At 43.2% G+C, this 19869-nt stretch overlaps 1 protein-coding gene across 1 annotated transcript; it reads right to left on the bottom strand.

Moving 5' to 3' along the window:
* Positions 1 to 6874: 6874 nt before the first annotated feature.
* pigo (phosphatidylinositol glycan anchor biosynthesis, class O) lies at positions 6875 to 19554 on the bottom strand. Its single transcript, XM_084383266.1, has 11 exons — positions 19283 to 19554; positions 18528 to 19006; positions 16634 to 16777; positions 16416 to 16539; positions 15924 to 16083; positions 12627 to 12809; positions 10885 to 12481; positions 10578 to 10781; positions 9118 to 9302; positions 8881 to 8951; positions 6875 to 8418 (listed from the first exon to the last, which is right to left on the bottom strand). Exons 2-11 carry the CDS (start codon positions 19003 to 19005, stop codon positions 8289 to 8291), a joined length of 3276 nt encoding a protein of 1091 aa, XP_084239392.1. The 5' UTR covers position 19006; positions 19283 to 19554; the 3' UTR covers positions 6875 to 8288.
* Positions 19555 to 19869: the final 315 nt, after the last annotated feature.

Below are 19869 nucleotides of genomic sequence, written 5' to 3'. Positions count from 1 at the left end.
TCTGCTCCAGTGAAACACAACCACTCGCCGCTTTCTCAAACCTTTCGTCTATTGTGTGTCCGTTTTAGTTCTCTTCCTGTTCAAAATGATATCAACCTCCTGGGAAAATCAATTTATAGCCAGGCACTGTCGAGCACAATGCATGATTACAATGAACATAACCCTGGCAGAGATATAAAAATAGACTAGACGTGAGAGAGACCAGAGAATTGACCACAGAGGTGAGAATATGTCACATCACATTCACAGGATGCTGAATTTAACTCTCGCAGTGGGAGCTTTCTTGCAGCATCCCCTGGGTGTTTGAATGTCAGAGGTTTTCACCAGTTTCCCAGAAGAACATCTTATTGTTCATTTTGAAGCAGCAGTCAGTGGCCTTGTCTGTGTCGGTGCCATATGGGTCAGAAGAGCATGGGTATTACCATCTGTGTTTGCCATCTGTAACATCAGATTGCCACTGCATTAGCATCCCAACTCCCCTCTTGGCCTCCGCCGACTTCTGAGAAGGAAAAACGGCTCATTAGCTGCTAAATGCTGTGCTGTTTCCACCAGCTAGCTGCTAACTTTGTCTGTCAGCTGTTTGCTGCATTCAGCTTTTTCATTGAAAGCAACTGCCTGTTATGGATTAATATGGTGTGTAATGAGAGCGGGGAGAGTGTAACAAAACAGCTCACTTGTTGGCTGGAAAACCAAAACAACAGGCTTAAAGACGCTACAACACAGCAACTGTCTTTCACATTGTATAGAGACACATCTTAGGTTAGCCCATGTTCATGGGGGGGCAGGACTTTGGATAGGTCTATCCTTCCCATTTAGTTCTGAGGTAAACAGAAACGCACATAAAAGGCATCGAAAAGCACATGGAGCCATTGCAGTGGGTGATATTAAAATAATCCTCACTGACCTTGACTTTGGATAATGTCTTTCCAAAGTGAGGCACAGTCCGAAAAAAATAACACATTTGCTCCCACAAGGTTGTTTTCAGCACCAAGGTTGAACTTTATGAAATCTTCTTCAAAACACCAAAACTGCCTTCAGAACTTTGATTGCACAGTTGTCACATTTTCCAGTGTGTAATTAACTGTGTCTCAGAGAAGGGTAACACTGCTAACTAGGAGCATTCAGGCAGAAAATTGTCAGCCTCAGTGGGTATACACATACAGCAATTTGGAACGAAAACTCTCCTTGGCTTTGATACAGCTCAGCGAGGCAGATCACACCTACAGAAAGTTGCCACAGGACCGAAGCCAACAGAAGGCGAATACCAGGTGTCTTATAGCTCCTCTGAGTGCGTCTTTCAGTTGTGTCTGTGTACAAAAAACTTTCACTTTCAGTCCTTCCCAACAGCAGGTACCAATTCTGTGTAAGTCGAGACCATTAACCCTCAGTTGGAAAATGTCAAGTTTGTTTCAAGCCTCTGTGGGTGCTGCATACATCCGAACATCACCTGTGGGAAAAGGCACTTAAACCTTCTTTTTCGGACAAGGTCACCAAACATTTTAAGCATTTTTATTTTTTTTTTAAATTAGATTTGACCAGCGATTCTATACATGCATGTTTTGTGTCTAGGTGACTGCTATAGAAGTGAAGTTATGGCTCTCTCCCTATTCATCTTGAGAGGGGCCTGGTCTTGTTAGCCTGAAATCATTGCCTGGGGGCGTTCCAAGATGGCTGCCAAGTGGCAAGAGTAGGCACTTTGGTCGTACTTAATTACAAAACGTATAATTAAAAAAAGCATTATAAATCACAAATGTCTGAGTTTGTGCCAACATCAGAGTAATGTTTAAATGTGAAAATTAAAGTTTTAGTGTGTGTGTGTGTGTGTGTGTGTGTGTGTGTGTGTGTGTGCATGCACTCATTCCTCTGTACTGTTTACCTTAAGGATATATTAGCTATTCTTCACTTCTTCAGAGGACTGTTTGAGGGCTAAGACTTGGTTTCATAAGGTTTGTTTTAAAGGTGCAGTACGTAAACATTTTAGTTTAAAACATTCAAAAATGTACTAAAATTATGAGAAGAATGTGAAGAAATGACAGTTGTAGTGTTACGTCAAAGACTTCAGAGATTGCAGAGATCTCTGCTAGTAGCTAGCCCCAGGTCAGAAAACCTCTAACAGAGCTAACAAGCTAACAGTAGCAACAGTCATAGATGGATAAACAGAATACAGAAGCAGTAGGTGGCAGTAACTCAGGCGATATGCTGTCCTTATCTGTTGGGAGTATGAATTCAACAGCTGGCCAATTTTTGCATATTACCTTTAAGTTAAGTGTAAAATTCAAGCTTGGTTTTGTTGTTGAGGTAAGAATTATGTTTAAGTTGGAGCTAAGGTTGCGGTAAGGCCTGGGGCCAGGTGGGTAGCAGATACAGCTGAGGTCAGGGTACGCCTGCGGGGTAAGAATGAAAATGTCCAAACAAAAGTCACAAAAAAAAATGAGTGTATCTTATATGTCTTGTACAGCCTCTAACATTTCAAGCTCCAACCCTTTTAGAAGCACTCAGCCTTTTACTTTGAACATGTTTCTTTTCTGAGTGTGTTGAGCCCTCTGGCAGGTCTGCTGACATGGTGAACTTTGAAAATGGACTCGCAGAGAGTAAAACAAAGTGTACGATATATTTCATGTAATGTGTATAATAAACAGTCCAACCACATTCGGTATGAATGTATTGTATAGTAATTTTCCTCTTAACACTACGTGCTTTATCTCAAAACAGACTTAGACTGAACTGTCTCTTTAAAGAGTGTTAAGAAAACAAAATGATGTGAAAATATTCCCAGGAAGGAGCCGATGTCAGAGAACTGCAAACAGCATTCACAGCACTGTTTCCTTTTAGTTTCACATTTTCAAAGACAAGATGGGAGCAGCAAACACAACATTGGAAGTAAGTCTGCATACCTAATCACTGATAAACATCCCCCACAGCAAGGCTTTTAGAGTGATGTACTGTATATGATTTACCTGCTGTATTCTCTTCCACACAGGACTCGCTCTCTGAAAATGACTTTCAGCGGCTGCTCTTATCTCTGTCGGGTGAAGTCTTTAATGGAAACCGAAAAAAAAGGTCTGAGTCACGCAGGTAAACACGGCTTGAAAGAGAAATTAAGTGACAGATTACTGATTATGTTCAGTATGAACTTGAATTGCCGGGTGATGGAGATTTCTACTGAGGACAGACTTTACTTTAAAAGCAAGAAAAGAACAAGTTCAGAGACAATTACACCCTTGTGATGAGTAATTACATACAGTATGCTACTTAAATCCTGCAGATTAAGAGATGACCTATATCTCTGTGATTACATACATCCTAAAATGAGCATAGTTTGGCATTTCAGTGCAACACTAGACTTTCAATTTTATTAGTGTTGTTTTATTAGTTACCACTTAATCACCCCATCCATCCACCTTTATCACACATGATGTTCAAATAGGATAAATCACTTATTCACACAATACAATCACACAATTCAAACGCCCTGTTGACTTTAGACATGTTTCATAATATCAAACAACAAATCAAACAGGCCTTTACAGAGACCTCAACCTAGAACACTGCTACCATTAATCTACTTTAAAAAGACATTGATTTGTTTTTTTTAATTTAAGAGAAAACGATGAATACATGTATTCCAGCATTACTGTTTTGAAATTGAATCTCATGGATATCAGCCTCACTGCTTGCTGTTGACACTCCCATGGCCAGATCAGAGCTGCATGAAGTTACTGCCAATAATGTTTCTCCCACCATCAAAACAAATTAACACCAGAACATTAACGTCAATCATGTGGTCTTCTCTTCTTGGAAAAGCAGAAAGTGGTTTGTTCGGGAAGCATATGCCACGTTACTGTGTGCCATCAGAAGAAAGCTAATCCAGTTGTGCTCTTCTGAATTAATTCTTGTTTGATTCAATAATAATAATAATACCGCAAGTTAGTAAAGAAATAAATAGACAGATGGGAGTTTTTTAACCCTTTTCCCCACTAATACCACATGATATGGGTACAGCCAGACTAGCTTTAGGACAAGTGAAATTGGGATAGCATACGTGACGGCAGTTATTTTAAGGCTAAACAAGAGAACCAAACATTAAAGAGAATCGTCTGTTTAGCTTTTAGGCCTACTTCACTTTCTATCTTTAACAAATAACATTTGACTTGGTTCCTGTTAGACGTTCGGCCAGAAACCAGGCTCAGAGGACACTCCTTGGTGAATCTCATTTTGTGTGTGTTGAGGGGGAGCCGGAGGGTCACAACTAACCTGATTGGCAATTTTCAAAGGAGTTTGAAAGTTTCCCCTCACAGATCCAGTTACTGAGCCTTCAGTGGGCTAATGGCTCAAAATGTTACGGCCATAAATTCACTCTGAGAAACTTCTATTCATCCTCATCCGAGGAGCCGCACAAAGTGATGATGGATATCATCAAAACAGTTTTATGTCGGCTCCCCTGTGGAAAGATCGAGCCCTTCTCACTGAACTCAAAGCACAGACATCAGAGGCCGGCTGGATGATTTTCCATCCCCATAACACAAATTGGTCTGACTTTAATAGTTGATGCAAGCTGAAACGGGGAGGAATTGTTGTCCAAAGGGCCGCTCATCTGATAATGATGAGCAATTAGAGGAGTACTGATGCCTTGAATGAAAGCTTGGCAATCTGCTCTACAGCTTCACAGTCATAATGGTGTTTCACATCCAAAACAAGACGAGATCCAAAGCTTCAAACAGAAACAGCTAGTGATGTTTTCCTGGACTGTGAAGTTCTTTTATTTAGCTAGAACCACGTATTGACATATTGATCATTATGGATAATGGCATTATTCACACTAATCAAACATTTAAACACACCGGACTGGAAGGGACACGGGCTGCTTTTGGTACTCAATACAACAAATGCAACCATTTTGATATTAACTTAACAATTAATAGCATCTTGTGGAAATATAGTGTGGTGTTTGTGCTGAGCAAGGCCATAACTGATCCAGCAGTTTCTTCATATATATTATTTTTGTTACAATAGACAGTTCCATTACTGCATTGAGCAACAACTGTAAACCTCCAACAGAGAGCTTTTGTTGTGACTAGGGATGCACAAATTGTGATTATTGAGGATCCGATATGCAAATATTTGCCTGTTCCCTTTGGCCGATTGCCAAGGCTGATAGCAAAGTTTGCACACATTTGTTCCACCTAATTGCACAGAACATCAAATCTGTCCTGCATTGGAATTAACATATTGTTATGAGTGCTCTTTTCGTGACGGTCCACTGACAAATGCATATATGAAATGCTTTCAAAATGTATATTTTCACTAGACGAATTCAGAAAACTACTTCTTCAATGGTTTGGTTTGTGTTGTGTGTGCATAATATGAAGAATTCCAGTTTGTTTGTTTGTTTTCAAACCTCTGTATTTACATGCTTGGGTGTGTAAATGAGCCATACTCACCAAACGTTTTGGTCCAGTCAGGAGCAAACCGAGCACTTTTAGTGGACATCGCTTTGACAGTCGCAGTTGCCCCAAAGGATTACATTGCAGCCATGTTGTGGCCGTCAGCTGAGTTGATCTGCTGGATCGATCGTTTACTTTTGGTAGGTATGAATCATTTACACACCCAAACATGCTAATATGGGGGCCAGGTTTAAAAATACTAGAAGTTCCCTTTAAAGCATAAATATGTTGATTGATACCAATGACTCGGTTAACACCTATGTATTTTCTTCTCATAGGAGGGAATGTATGATATTTTACATCTTTAGTTTTGTTGGTTACATTTTCTCTTATTGTGTCTGTGGATAACACCGTCTCTGGCGTACCACTGTGCTGCCTTGCCAGCTACGCATTGTTTGGAAGTTGATTGCAGCTGCATGCAACAGACGAAATGTACTTTTGGGGACGTAAAAGCATAACCTCATTAAGTCATTAACATCTCTTCAATTGCACATGTGAGCAGAATGCAATATGAGTTTCACGCTGTATCTGAAGCGGGACAGTAGTCTTTAATACATTTTCTGGGAAAAACAGGTTTTTTAATTTGCAGCTCACTCACAGTTGTGGCACATTTTGTGTGTGATCAAAACAGTTTACCGCAATGAATCACAAGTAGATAATGAAAATGAGCAGCTGAAACATCAGTCAGTCATTCAGAACTGATTCAGAGGCACCTGAGGTGAAGCTTCTCCTTGCAGTTTCTTTATGCCTTAATGTGTAATATAGGAAGTAGAATTTAAAGGTGCATTATGACGTTTCATAGCTTCATTTACTGACTTTTATGCCTCAACAAACTATTCCTTTTCATGGTTGAACAAACTGAATAAACAAACTGACCTCAAAAGGACAACACAGTTTCGTACTGTTTTGCTTTGTTTTTATTTGGCGGACCCTGCCACCTTTCTAGCTTCAAACAGTGTTCTGGGGACCTTATTTTCCTCTGAGAACAGCTTGTTTATTCAGTTATGGAAACACGTTTCTATCATTACCTCATTAATATTGAAAATATTAAAATACTGAGTTTGAATTTCTCAAAAACTTTTATTTCTCTCGATTAGAATCTCCTTTGCGTGTTTGTACAAGTGAGATGTTTGACGACTTCCAGGGTTATGGGAACTGGAAATGTGGAAAGCCTAGATAAATAATGAATGAAGCACCTTGACTGAAGGGTCGTAAAAACTTATGGCAGCAGCCATCTCCTCCATCAAGTCCTGGGATCAATAAACGAAACATTAAATACTACTTTTATGCACTGTATAAATAGTTTGCCCCGCAACAATAAATAATCCTAAAGTTGAAACATAAAAGCACCATAACTCCCAACAGAGATAAAATGACACCAATCTGGCTATATTTCATCCTTAAAGCTCAATTATTATGAGGCCGAGAGGTCATGTAAAAAACTTTTATTACATTTTGTCACAGAATGTAAAATCATCTTAATTAATCAGTTATTTATATATTAAACATTTTAAAACAGAAAAGGAAGGAAGTGTCCCATCGTCATACAACCGAGCCAAACCATCACTCGGGCTGATGTCAGCAGCCTCTCTAAACGACCAGTCACTCCCAAACAACAGCCTGAGAAATGCAGCACTATTGCATTGTAGCTAATTCGACCTGAGCTCGACATCCCTTCGTTATCGTGCATTAGCTAATGAGCTTCAGCTGCTGACTACAGCTGCAGAACAGTAACAGATCTTACAGCTGACACTGGCTCAGACGTCCTGCGTAAATAAATTAACCGTTTCTGGAGGTCCTGGACTAAACGACCCTGTCAACTTAATGACATCATAGACCAGAAAAAGAAAAAGGCATTACTTAAAGCTAGGCACCAATTCTGGAAAACAAAAAGTTGTATGAGGCCTAATTAAGACAAAAGTTTCATTTGAGATTAAAAAATCAGTGATTAAAAAAGAGTTAGGAATCAGAACCCTTAAATTAAAAAAGACCACGAAAGATTAAGAACCAGAAACTGTGCAGAATAATGCTAATATGAATTGGCAGTAACCAGAGGCACTGGTTATTTCTACATCTTGAAAATACAAAACATACAAAAAAAATGGAAAAGTTCCTCCAGCAGACACTTAGATGACAGACATGCTGTAATGCACTTGGATGGATTTCACCAAACAGAGAAGAGAGATCAAAAGTAGCTCCAGACATCAGGTGGCAGATTGGCTTCAAAGTGGTCGTCCTGTAGCTGAGGAGTCACAGACTGATTGTAAAGGAAAGGATCAGCTAAATGGCTGTAGTGTACATTTCCACTGTCATTTCTTTTTTCGTTTTCTCCGTCACATTAAACAGTTAAATTAGCCATTTTTGTTGAACATACAAAAGTCAGCCAAAACCCTTAAAGGCCAGATTTAATTTGAATGCTGAAGTTGCCAGCCAGCTGTAACAGGCATGTAGCTAGTGTAAACTGTCTGCTGTGTGAGTTTAGTGAAGCTTTTTGACTGCTACACTATAAACCACGTGCAAGACTGTCTGGCTTGGGAGAGCTTAGAAGGCCTCATCCATACTGCAAGTCAGAAAACAGGACTTAAGGAGAAACATTCAGACACTGCTGTTCTCTCTCGCACCACGCACCCCTCCTTCAACCTCATCTCATCACTGTAAAAAAACAAACACAAACACTTCTTCGATGTGAGTCCGGACGCTCAGATTTGACGTCCTAAAGTCCCCTCTGACTGTAAAGGAGGCGGGCCTGTGTGAGAGGTCCTTATAAAACCTTTACAGTGACCACCATGTCCATTTTCTCTGTGGCACAGTGAGCTCTGGTGGGCTTCTGTGGTAGTGCCGTCGCTACCTGGATGCATCGGGGACGAGTCTCTTAAACCAGCGGCCCACGGCTATGTCTACTCTCAGCACCAGCGTGACCCCGATCAGCAGGGACACGCTGCTCACCAGGAACCCTGAGGCCTCAAACATTAACCTGGAAAGAGAAAGGAAAGGGTTATATAATGACGGGTGGGAGATACACATCTTTAAACTATTCTAGCACATTTTATAATTCAATTAATGTCCACATTTATTTTTGGTGCATTTAATGGCATATTAGTTATCCATAGATAGAGGCCCCTATAGATTGTATACGGGCAAGTAAAAACCGACTCCAGGCAGCTATATTAGCTATATTAGCGAATCACTAATATTCACTGAACAGGGAAAGATGGGCACAACAACATCAATAAAAATAAAGCTAGGAATCCCTGCTTTAAGATGAGCAGAGGTAAACATGTATCTCTTACACCTGTAGTCTACAGAAAAGCAGACCTGCACTAATGTGCTCTCGTTGAACGGTCCGGGTAGAGTAAGTGGTCGACAGTTGGATATCCGAAAAAGCCTTTACTGTTAGTGAGTTTGTGTGAGCTGGAAAATCCATTCAGGCACTTACTTGGGTGCGAAAACCTTCCACACCATTAGGTGTCTCCTGAGGATAGCAGCAGCGCAGACCGAAGCAAAGACCTGTGAAGAGATGGAAAGAAGAAATTCCACATCACACCAAAGCGAGACTTAATCCCAGGTCATAGATTCCTGAGCTGATGCTAACAAAGCAAACAATTAATTTCTAACAGATGATAATGTAGCGACTCCAACCTGTGAATCTACCGTAAGGATTTCATAGCTGTACCTGCGCTCCCAGAATAAAGAGGTAGCGTGTTGAGAGTTGTAGGAGAGCAGAGCTGAACTGCTGGGGGTTTTCTCTCAGTCTCATCTCCATCACAGCGTCCTCTCCTTCTTCCCCGTACGCTCTCCCTCCCCTGCTGCCTCGTACCTCGCACACCAGAGGCCAGAACAGCAGCAACGGACAGCTCACTGAAGGCAATGACACAAATACAAATCAGCTATTAGCTTCCTTGGTTGATTTCATTTCTTTCCAGATTAATTCGATTGGCTCTCAGCTTTCATTTTCCCCCTGCATAGCATCTACTTTTTGTTTTACAGTTTAGAAAAAAATGGATCAATAACTGCAAATAGCTTGGCACTAAACTGAGGGGCTCTGGCCTGACAGATCTGTGCTTATCCAACCGAGCTGAACTCACACAGATGCATCATGGGATTCACTGAGACTTTGTGAAGCTGACGTTTTTAATTTCTGGGGACCAACCATCAGACTGACATAATGTAAGATAATAACAAATTCAAAACTGTTCCCCCTTTAATAGATTCTGATGGGACACTTATTATGACACCCAAGACTGAACCCTTACACCACATAGGAAAGCCTTGATGTCTTGTGCAACGTTTAATAAAAGCAACCTCATCTTAAAAATGTATATTCTTATGATGGTTGTATTTTATGAAATTCAGAATGATATTTAATGTTTCAATATGTTAAATGCATATGACTTAATTAGAGTTGAACCAGTCGACTGACAGGGAATGGAATCGGATGGTTTTAGGCGTGACCAGATGGTCAGTGTCAGAAATGTCAGATTCTGTGATGGTCATTAACACACATGCCACCAGCAGGGCTGCCAGCCTGAGCTGAAAGAGACAAACTAAGTATTTTATGTTAATAACCCAAAATACTGCGTTTTGCTATCATTTATTGCTTTTCCAACAGCTTTCTCTTTTCCTCTGCTGTCTGTCTGTGTGCATTTCACTGGGGGTCCACACAGACATGGAGCTCAGCAGAGACTCCAGTTGATGACAGGTGTGTTAAGATCTGCTGCACCGGTTTTCTTTAGGGAAAGCAAAACATTGTAGTCGAGTGCTATGAATGCAAAATAACAATCTCTGTTGTCAGAGACACGGCAGCCAACTTTAAAATGCAGAGCAAAAGTCTGCAAAAGTTTTCACCTTTCACAATAAGAGTCTGGGATACCAGTATACACTCTGTAAATGCTTATCAGGGGGAACTTACATTTACTTAGACCATTTCACTCGATAAAATAGTTTACCACATGGTAGTTAAAGTGGGACACACTGCAGTTCATTGGAATAAAGTTGGGTGTTAATTGGACAAAAAAGCTCTGTCTAGTAACAGAGCACTTTATTATAAGTTTTGATCTGTGCTGAATCCTTTTATTTTCCTTTAAGGGATCATGATTTATTTCAAATCTGTTAATTCACTGTATTATTATCTACCTGCAAACAAGATGTGTGAGGCAAAAGTGTTGAGAGTAACCAGTGAGGCGGGCAGTATGGTGCCCGTGTGTCCATCAGGGAATCCCACGAAAGCAGCGCCCCACTGGATGGAGGGGAAGGTGGGAAGGTGACCTGTGGCATGGAAGAACTGGGTGGCAGCCAGGGACCACAGCACCACTGGAGTCCAGGGAACATTAAACCCACCTGAGGGAAAGAATTAGAGATGGGTGAGCTGAGTGAAATCTTTTTTTTTTTAACAAAAGGAGATAGATCATGTCATAAGGGACAAACAAACCGAGAAGCTCACCAGTATATGTTCCATTCAGGCCACTGAGGGTAGTGGAGGAGGCGTGGATGTGCAACAGAGCTCCCATTTCAAGCAGCAGCAGGAGGAAAGACAGAGCCATGCCCTCTGGGTGCAGCAGCAGCAGACCGATTCCCAGCAGGCCGCAAAACAGCAGCAAAGGGGCAGAGTAGACAGTTCCCAGTCCGTAGGCCTCCACAGCAGGCCTGTTGCCCACCTCTCCACCCCCGCTCAGCTCCCCATCGTTCAGGGAACAACGCATGCGCTGGTAGATCTGAGGAATGAGGTGGTGCAGCTCAGCTTGGGGGCTGATGCCGGTGCTCGCTCGATAGCGGGGAGGGGGTAGGGATGTGCTTCTGGCTGTGGCTGCGGCCCTGGTCTTCACAAACACAGTGAGGGGGTCCAGCCAGATGAGGAACAGCCCAAGTCCCAGGAGAAGGAAGGCGGCCCTGGGGAGGGCCAGCTGGGCCAGGCTGATCAGCTCGGCCAGATTCCTAAAGCTGTCCTCTGGAGTGGCACTAACAGCCCAGTGGACCGCCAGGCACACGGACAGCAGCGGTAGGATCCAGCGGGCCGTGAACACCGTCCCACCTGAGGAGTTGAGGTTACCGTAGTGCCGGAGGCAGCGTCTCAGCAGATACGTCCACAAGCCCAGGGAGCAGACGGAGAGGACGTAGTGGAGGTTCTTCAGCTGGTTGTCCTGCAGCCGGGAGAGAGGCGATAGGAACGGGGACGGCTGGCAGGAGCCCTGTTCTTCCCGACAGCCGTGGAAGGACAGGGAGAGGTAGAGGCTGCCGATGAGAAGACCTAGGCAGGCCAGGAGGGTGCTGCTTTCTTTCCTCACAGTGGATGGGGACAAGGCTGCGGAAGGCACGAGCCCTGCAGCCTTCAGAGGGTCATGGCTCGGGGGTAGGAGCAGGCCATCCCAGTTGAGATGGATGGGAATGTAGAGAGCAAGAGAGAACACCAGAAAGGTCACCGCCCGGCCTTCTGCGATCACGTAGCTATCTGAGAGCAGGGAGGCACAGCGAAGGAGTGGCACCAGCAGAGAGGGGATGAGGAGGCTGCGTGGGGTCAGCCAGGTATTGCACTTTGGAGCTTTGGAACCGTTCTTTGCCACAGTAATGGCTCTGGATCGATGGGCTCTCCAGAGAAAGAGAAGTTCAGAGCTGAAGGCAGCAGCTGCCAGGCACCATGCTACCTCCACGTAGCCCTGTGTGAGCATCTGACCAGCAGCCACGCAACCCCCCGCAGTCAGTGCCGCGACAACCGGGGCCTTCAGTCCGGGACCGTTCTCCCTGATTAACACGAGGGACAGCTCAGACAGGATGAAACATGTTAAGCAGGCAAATGCAAGGATGGCTAACCCTGCCGCCATCTTGAGCGGGCTGAATCGAGCCCAGGTGGCTCGGCAGGTGTCTCTGACAGAGGTGAGGTAGGCCTGCAGCGAGGCGGCCAGCTGTGGGGAGGGTGACCGACCCTGTCTAACTGCGGTGAGGTACTCAGAGGAGAGGCGGGAGAATTCACCCTTCAGCTGAGCGAGGCTCTGTGGTGGGATGTCTTTAGCCATGCCGGAGTACGTCTCGAGGAAACGGTTGACCTTCAGAAACAGAACGGTCACGTGAGATGGAATTAAATACACAAAATAACTGAACATGCTCCAGGATATGTGAAGTCTGGAGCGATTCCTGTGTGGAGACATTAAAAATAAACAGTGCTCGACAGCTCTGAACTGAGCACAGTACCTGTTTTGCATTGATCCACAGTGCCTCCAGCTGGCTGAGACCTCCAACTGCACCTTCTGTCAGCCCATGAGAAGGGAACAACGGCAGGAGAATCTGCCCCACATTGCTGTACGGGATGGGAACTCCCAGCAGCAGAGCCAGGGTGGGCACCAGGTCTGTCTGCGGCACCACATCTGGTTCACTCTACAAAAATGAGAGAATAGATGAAAGCAGCCATACTGTGACCAGAAGGACCACGCTTTCTTGGGTGAAAAGAAACGCTGTGAAAATACCGGCGTTGAACAGAAAACAGCTAGTAGCAAGATGCCTAAAAGCCACTTTTTTTGCATCAAAAAATAGAAAATCCCAAAGGATATGATTTTTTTTATTTTCCCAAAGAACGAATGATGGTAAGAGAAGAGATCTGTGGCTTCGGACTCTCCACAGATGGGATGAAAATGGTAAACTGTGAGACGCAGCCAGTCAAATTGTGTCCACCCCAACACCTCATCACAGTTTGGTTAATGATGTTACTCAGTAAATGACGTGTGTGCCGATTGTGCCTGTAGATCAAAGTTAATCAAAAAAGAGCCATTGCAAAGTTGTAACTACAGTTTTTACTGTGAGAAAAGTATGGCCTGACCATAAAATGCTTGCTTTTAGAATGGAGTTTGGTTTAATAGCCTCTCCGTTTGACAGACCGCCAGCAGCAGAGGGGATTTAATGCTAATAATTCACATAAAATGGGCTCATCTACCTTCTAATAATGAACCTTATAAACAGCATGAAGTAAAGTTGGAAGTGGAGCCAAACCCAACAAGTTTTCTCCTCGGCTCAGCTCGTAAACAGTCGCGTATCAAAGTAGAGAAAGTAATTGTAATTAGAAATCGATGTAACTATTTTAAGATCAAGTCACATTGGACAGATTATTAAAAAAACAGCAAAATAAAATGTCTTAATGACAGAAAAGATTATAGAAAAACAACCTGGACAGTCAATAAGGTAGTTGTGTGTCAGGTTCGTCCATTTTGATGGAGAAAGGGACAGAAGGACACTCATCATCCACTATTTCTTTCATTTTTCTATATAATGATGGCAATCACCTGTCTGGTCATCAGTTTTGGCCTCCTAATAGCTTAAAATCCATTGGTATTCTTAGTTTCTGCAATTAAATTGGCAAAGTCAAATTAGAGGGGCTGTTTTCACCTAAGATGGGGCGGGGGCATGACACCAGGGCAAAGTACCTGGATGGGTTCCTCTCATCTATAAAAGCCTGCTGTGTTAGATTACTGCACCAATTACAAGTACCTGTGATGTAAAGGGCTGTCCTGACATCTAGAAGGTAATCTGTGTAACCAATCTTCCTCTTAAGCACAGAAACCACATCATGTGCTGCCCCCAGCACCAATAGAAAGCGTCTCGCTGCAGTGTGTCGACACACATCGCAGGACAATGAAACACAAATATAGACAGAACTACCCTAAATAAACAAACTGGGGATTTTTTTGCAAAAAACTGAAAAAAATCCCCAATTGTGTAGCGTAGTTAGGTTAAATCCATCACTGTGGCATTTCTTAGTGAGACTGGTTGATTCAGATAACAGAGTGTCTAATTACCTCCCCTTTCCACGATATTTCTGTGTGCTCATCTAACCTGTGATTTTCCACAATGCTTTATGTAACGTTCCAATTACACTGCAATTATGGAAATCGCTGTTGAAGTTCACTTTTTCTAGTGCGAGATCCACTTAATCCCTGAAAAGGCGGAGACCACCTGCCAGCACCAATTTAGCGGATTCGGGGGAAACTGCACAGTCGACCGTGAACAGAGATGATCGTGTGTGGGATGGTTTGATGTTTAATATTCTCGACACGGGAAATGCTCCGCTGATTTGGTGAGATAAACACGATGTATGCTGGTATTTGCTATGATAAAATAAGAAGAAACATAAACACACAAATACATTTTCCTCTGGTTCCTTAGAAGCTCATATGTAGACTGAATGTGACGTTTGACATTTGATGTTGTTTTAAAAAGGTCCTGCAGTCAAAAGCTTCTCTCTGACAGTCAATAATGAGTCTGTTCTGTAAACATTCAGCGATCTGAACAGTATTTATCTCTCTCTGCATTTCATTTACATCTAGTTAACTGATTGCTGCCATTTAGCAGAGACAGAACAGGAAATCTGATGTTATGTGACAATCAGTAAAAATCAGTCCAATTGGGCTTACGTGGCTTATTACTATTCTATCATACTTTTCAGCATTACTGTTTATACATAGAACTTCTACGATTTTCAAAACTGTGGTTATTGGTGGTCTAAAGTTGAGGGAAGGTTCCCTCAACAAAAAGTCAACAGGATTTTGTATTATTGCAGAAAACAAGCTCTGTGGCAAACACAAGTTTATGAAACATATACATTTTGCTCAGCAAAATCTTGCCACCTCAGTGTTTTTTTAAGTATAAATGCGATTGCCAGAAGTAAAAAGCTAATGTTAGGCTGTAAACGAACTACACTGCGGTCACGACTACAACGTCACCACAATTAAGCTTCCCACTAAAAATACACTATACACATTTTACTATAAAATGATAAATCTACAGGTTGGATAGTTTGTGTTAAAATAGTTTGCAAGTAAAGTTAGTAGATGAGTCTCCGTGTATGGTGTGATGACATTTATTGTCCCAGACAATGAAGGCCACTTGTTAGCAACCGCCTTTTTAAAGACAACCATGTATAAAATAAACCCTTATTTAGATTTTTGAAGCTTTTATGTCGTACAGTAAAACATGAAAAGAAGGGAACGCCTGCACATTTACTCCATGCCACAGAAGTTTATACAATGCTTCGATCAAGCTTAGATTTTCATCAGCTGTGTGTGACATGGAAAAACCCACACCGTTCACACTGACAGGCTGACCAGCTACTATGTATTCATGTAATACTTTGTATTTCTGTATTTTTTTGCTTTCTTTCACGTTTTCCTGTTAGCGCTGCATCTATGTGACGTGCATAAAACCAGCCTCTCCTTGTAGTGAACCACTGACCTTATTTCAGGCATCTAACCAAAAAACATTTAAAAAACCCATTGACTTTGAGACGAGGTCAACGTGAGCGCAAAAATGCTAACTGATTTACAAGTTTAAAAAGCTGATAAGGAGCTGATAATCTGGCTCATATACTGTAGGCTAGACTTACATTTATTAGTTTGGCTTTTGTCCAAAGCAGCTTTTGTCCAAAGTGACTTGACCACAATGACCATTCATTGATCATCTCATGTTAAAACGTGGTGTAAAAAATCCAGCTACTCTGCTAACCTGGGACGGCGGGGCGGGAAACAGAGGGGAAGGACTGTAGAGGAAGATGGCCGCGTCGGTCTCCTTCTGACTTTCTCCACCATGATCTCCGGTGTCCGTCATCCCGTGATCTCCCATCACCACCAGCAGGGTGTCGTTCTGCAGACGGTCGATCACAGACCTGGAGGAACAGGGGTTTAAGAAGAGATTAATTAGGATTGCTGCAATTAAAATCTGTTATTACTCAGATGTGGAATGAGTTTTAATGTTTAAATATTAGCTAAACTGAGACTTTGTGCTGTCATTATAAGCAGTTTATCTCCTTAGAAAATAACTTCAAGTGCCATTCATGCTTTTTCATGATCTACATGTGTCAACATCTTACAGTAAACAGTGTAACTAAGTGTTGTGATATATCTACAGTACTACAGGTGCACTTTGATAGCACATAATGGTGACAGCAGGTAGGGAGTGCTGTAAAACAAGCTCGTAGCAGCTGCACTGTTGTCTGACCTGATGACTCCGTCCATCTGGGTGAGCTTGTCGGCCATGGCCGGGTGGTCAGGTCCAAACCTGTGACCACAGTGATCCACTCCGAGGAAATGAGCGACCAGGACATCCCAGTCGTCCCCCACCACTGTCAAAACCAACAGCAGGTGACGGGCGGAGAGATGTTAAGTAGAATACAACAGGAGTACAGAATACAGAAAACATATGAAGTAAAGACATACTAGTTGTGTAGAGGTGCTGGAGGATGCCGTTGTCCACAGTGTGCAGATCCTTGACATTGAAAGAAGGGAAGGGCAGAGAGCGGTGGAACCTCTTCGGAAAAAGACTCTCCCAAGTGTCATCGCCCATGAACACCACCCGTTTGCCTGTGAGGGGAAACACACAATTACAATGAAGTAAATCAGACGAGGCTGAAACGTTTTCACTGAAGATTATTATTATTATAAAATCATAAAAATATATTTATATAAATTATAAAGTCGGCTTGAAAGACTTTGGGGTGTGACTGATTGTCATGTATACTTGACAACCAGGGAGACTCCCTTTTTTCATTGCCTTCTCCTGAATCACTCCCAGGGTCCCAGTTCTCCCAAATTTCTCCAGATTCATGACAATTTTTGATCACAGGGGTCGCACAACGCTGAAGGTCGATGATATTCATGCAAACTTCACGCCAGAGGGCCAAATTATTCTGCTTTCTTCCTTGAGAATTAAAACTAAAAGTAAGTATTTGACATCAAGATTGTTACGTGCTGCGGATCACTCACCATTTTCTGTTTTCATTCTTTAAAGTCACCACAGCACAGGTAACAGTCTCTGAAACGCATATTTTTCTGTGGGAGGTCCCTCGAAATCCTCCCTATGTTTGAGGTCTCAAGGTTGGCAAGTATGATTGTTGTATATAAAAAAAGCCCTCTTACATGCCCCATTGTTAGATGTAACATGGCAAAGTACCATCTATGGTGACCCAATGTCCATGCAAGCATGGTACAGTAATCGAGGCTGATATTCAGCATTTTCCTGATTATCAGTATCTGTGTTTTTTGTGTCCGATTGTCGAGAGAATAAATACATTAAAAAAGCCGTACTTTAGCTCTGATGCAGCATCCTTTCTCTGTTAGTGGTCACCAGTCTGAGGTCTCAGTGTCCACAATGTGAGCGTTTAATGTTAATGCTCTGATTAATAAATGTAAATAAATGATGCTGTTTGAAACAACATGTTTAATTTTGTTAACTGCCCCCAGGTGTTGAGTGCTCCAGGTACTGTGGATATTTGATGTGTTCCCTGACTTTTTCATTCCCCTTTTGACTTACAAATTAAGGACTGGTAAGAGTGAAAGTATTAAGTACCTCAAAATTGTACTTGAGTAAACTTTAGTTGGTTACATTCCATGACTGGTTCTCGACTTTGAGACTAAGATTTTTATTTTTCCTGTCAAATGTAGTTCTGATAGTTAGTAATCGGTCTCCTGGATCACTAATAGTCGGTACTGAAACAACATTTTGATCAACCCCTAATACAAATTCCCTCTAGTACTCCTTTTCGACCAAGGCAGTTCAGGTGCTGGTTCAGAGCCAGTGCCAGCTAGCATCAACACTTTGCTAGTCTGGAACAAAGAACCGCTTACAACAGGGGCTGGGGGAGGGGTCATTACGACCAATGACCAACTAAAACCACTTGTGACAGCCATTTTTAAAATCCAGAGCTAGTATAGCGTGTTCTGGCTCATGCACAGGAGAACACACTAAATATTTTCACTATTTACGCCAATTTGAAGCAACAGTGGTGGAGGACCAGTCACGTTTGGATGCCGATGTAGGCATGCAAAGCCAGGAGCAACACTTGTAAGAGTCGACGTATTCCACTAAACTTGTGCCTAGCAATGCTAAGAAACATTTGCAGGTTGAACCAACTCCGAACCAGCAATAGCACCAGCCCAGAACCAGCACTTGGTTCACTTTGGTGGAAAAGGGGGTATGTGGTGCCTTCCCAGTGCAGTTAAAGTGATGCAGTGCCATTAAAATGGAGAAACTGTGACAAAGTGCCCTCCCACTGCACACATACCTGCTGCTCTTTCACCTTTGTAATGCAGTATACACTACTGTGTTACTTACCCACTTGCCCAAACTGGTGGATGAGGTTGTCCTCCAGGATGGCACTGGAAGCAAAGTTATTACCCACGTCCACAAAGGTGGGCAGGGAGCCCGTGGTGAAGCCCTTGATCCTCTGCATGGTGGTCGTAGGCGGGTCTGCACGGAAAGGGTACAGCCGGCTGTGTGAAGGCCTGACCGACACCGTCTCCTCCAGCACGGGCAGCTTGTTCTCGTACGGTCTGGGCGCCGTGTTGTTGGGGTCGAAGCGGGCGAAGTCGATCTTGAGGGCGTCGATGATGAGGAGGACGGCCCTGCGGAACCGCGGCTGGGCGCGGCAGAAGTCCCCCGGCTCCCCTCCGGGCTGCAGCACGTCCCCGCAAGTGCTGGTCCTGTTCACCTCCAGCCTCACCAGCAGGAAGCCGCCCACGAACAGGTAGATGCCCACAAAGTACACCGCGCACACCCACAGGAGCAGGGACAGCACCGGGAGCCCCTTCATCCTGGACGGACACACACAGGTGACAGCATGCAGGTGGAATAAGTCAGACACACTTGTTTCACACTAAAAGTCAGAGGAGCAGCTTTTTCTCCGGGCTGCACCTGCTACACGAGATGCTAACGCTGCTAACTGTAACTTGACAGAAACCACAAACTCCATTTAAAGCAAAAAAAAAAGGCGGCGACGTGACAGGTAATATTAACTAGCTAACGTAAAGAGGAGGTTCGTAAGTTAAAGCTGTTAGCCGCGGCTAGCTAACCTCGCTCTTGTCACTGACCTTGTAGCAGCCGGGTTTTCGTCCTCTCTCGGCCGGAGGGCGGACGCGAATGTGTGCGCTAACAACACGGGCACAGGTGTCTCAGGTAAACAGAGAACGACGCCACACCACGCTCACCTTCATTTGGGACACCGGTACAATGAGATTAGATGGCTGGAGACAGCTAGGAACTTCAGCGTGCGTGCAACCCGGCGGAAGTACGCGGCGGACGTGTTTCCGTGTAACACAGAGTGAGTTTTAAAGAAGATTCGCCCTGAACTCAGACTGTCAGGCACAACCTGCCTTCAACCATTGGACAGAGTGGAAGTCCAAAGGGCACAGTGTTAAAATAATAATGTAAACTGGGAAAAAATAAAATAAATGTAATATCACAATAGCATTTATGTCGAATTCCATTATGATTCTTATTTACAAATTGTGAGAAAATTGCTTTTTTATTTCTATATTGTCCACAAAAGAGAGTGAGGACATGTACATGCAAATGCATTACATTGGAGAGTAGTGTTTTACTTATTTTATTTGAATGTTTTCCACTCTACAGCAGGTAACTTGTCAGACAGCGTATCTATTTTCATTTTACATGGCCA

Source organism: Pagrus pagrus (genome assembly GCF_965226575.1).
Source record: "Pagrus pagrus genome assembly, chromosome: 19".
Classification (NCBI taxonomy): Eukaryota; Metazoa; Chordata; class Actinopteri; order Spariformes; family Sparidae; genus Pagrus; species Pagrus pagrus.
This window is presented reverse-complemented; position numbering and strand designations above follow the sequence as displayed.

Bases quoted from the DNA above. Each gene is read 5' to 3' on its own strand.
- pigo (XM_084383266.1), bottom strand. From the start codon at position 19,005: ATGAAGGGGCTCCCGGTGCTGTCCCTGCTCCTGTGGGTGTGCGCGGTG. The intron at 12,810-15,923 runs GTTAGCAGAGTA...TCATTTTTGTAG, and splicing joins TTCCCGCCCCGCCGTCCCAG to AGTGAACCAGATGTGGTGCC. The intron at 10,782-10,884 runs GTGAGCTTCTCG...TCTTTCCCTCAG, and splicing joins CCTGAATGGAACATATACTG to GTGGGTTTAATGTTCCCTGG.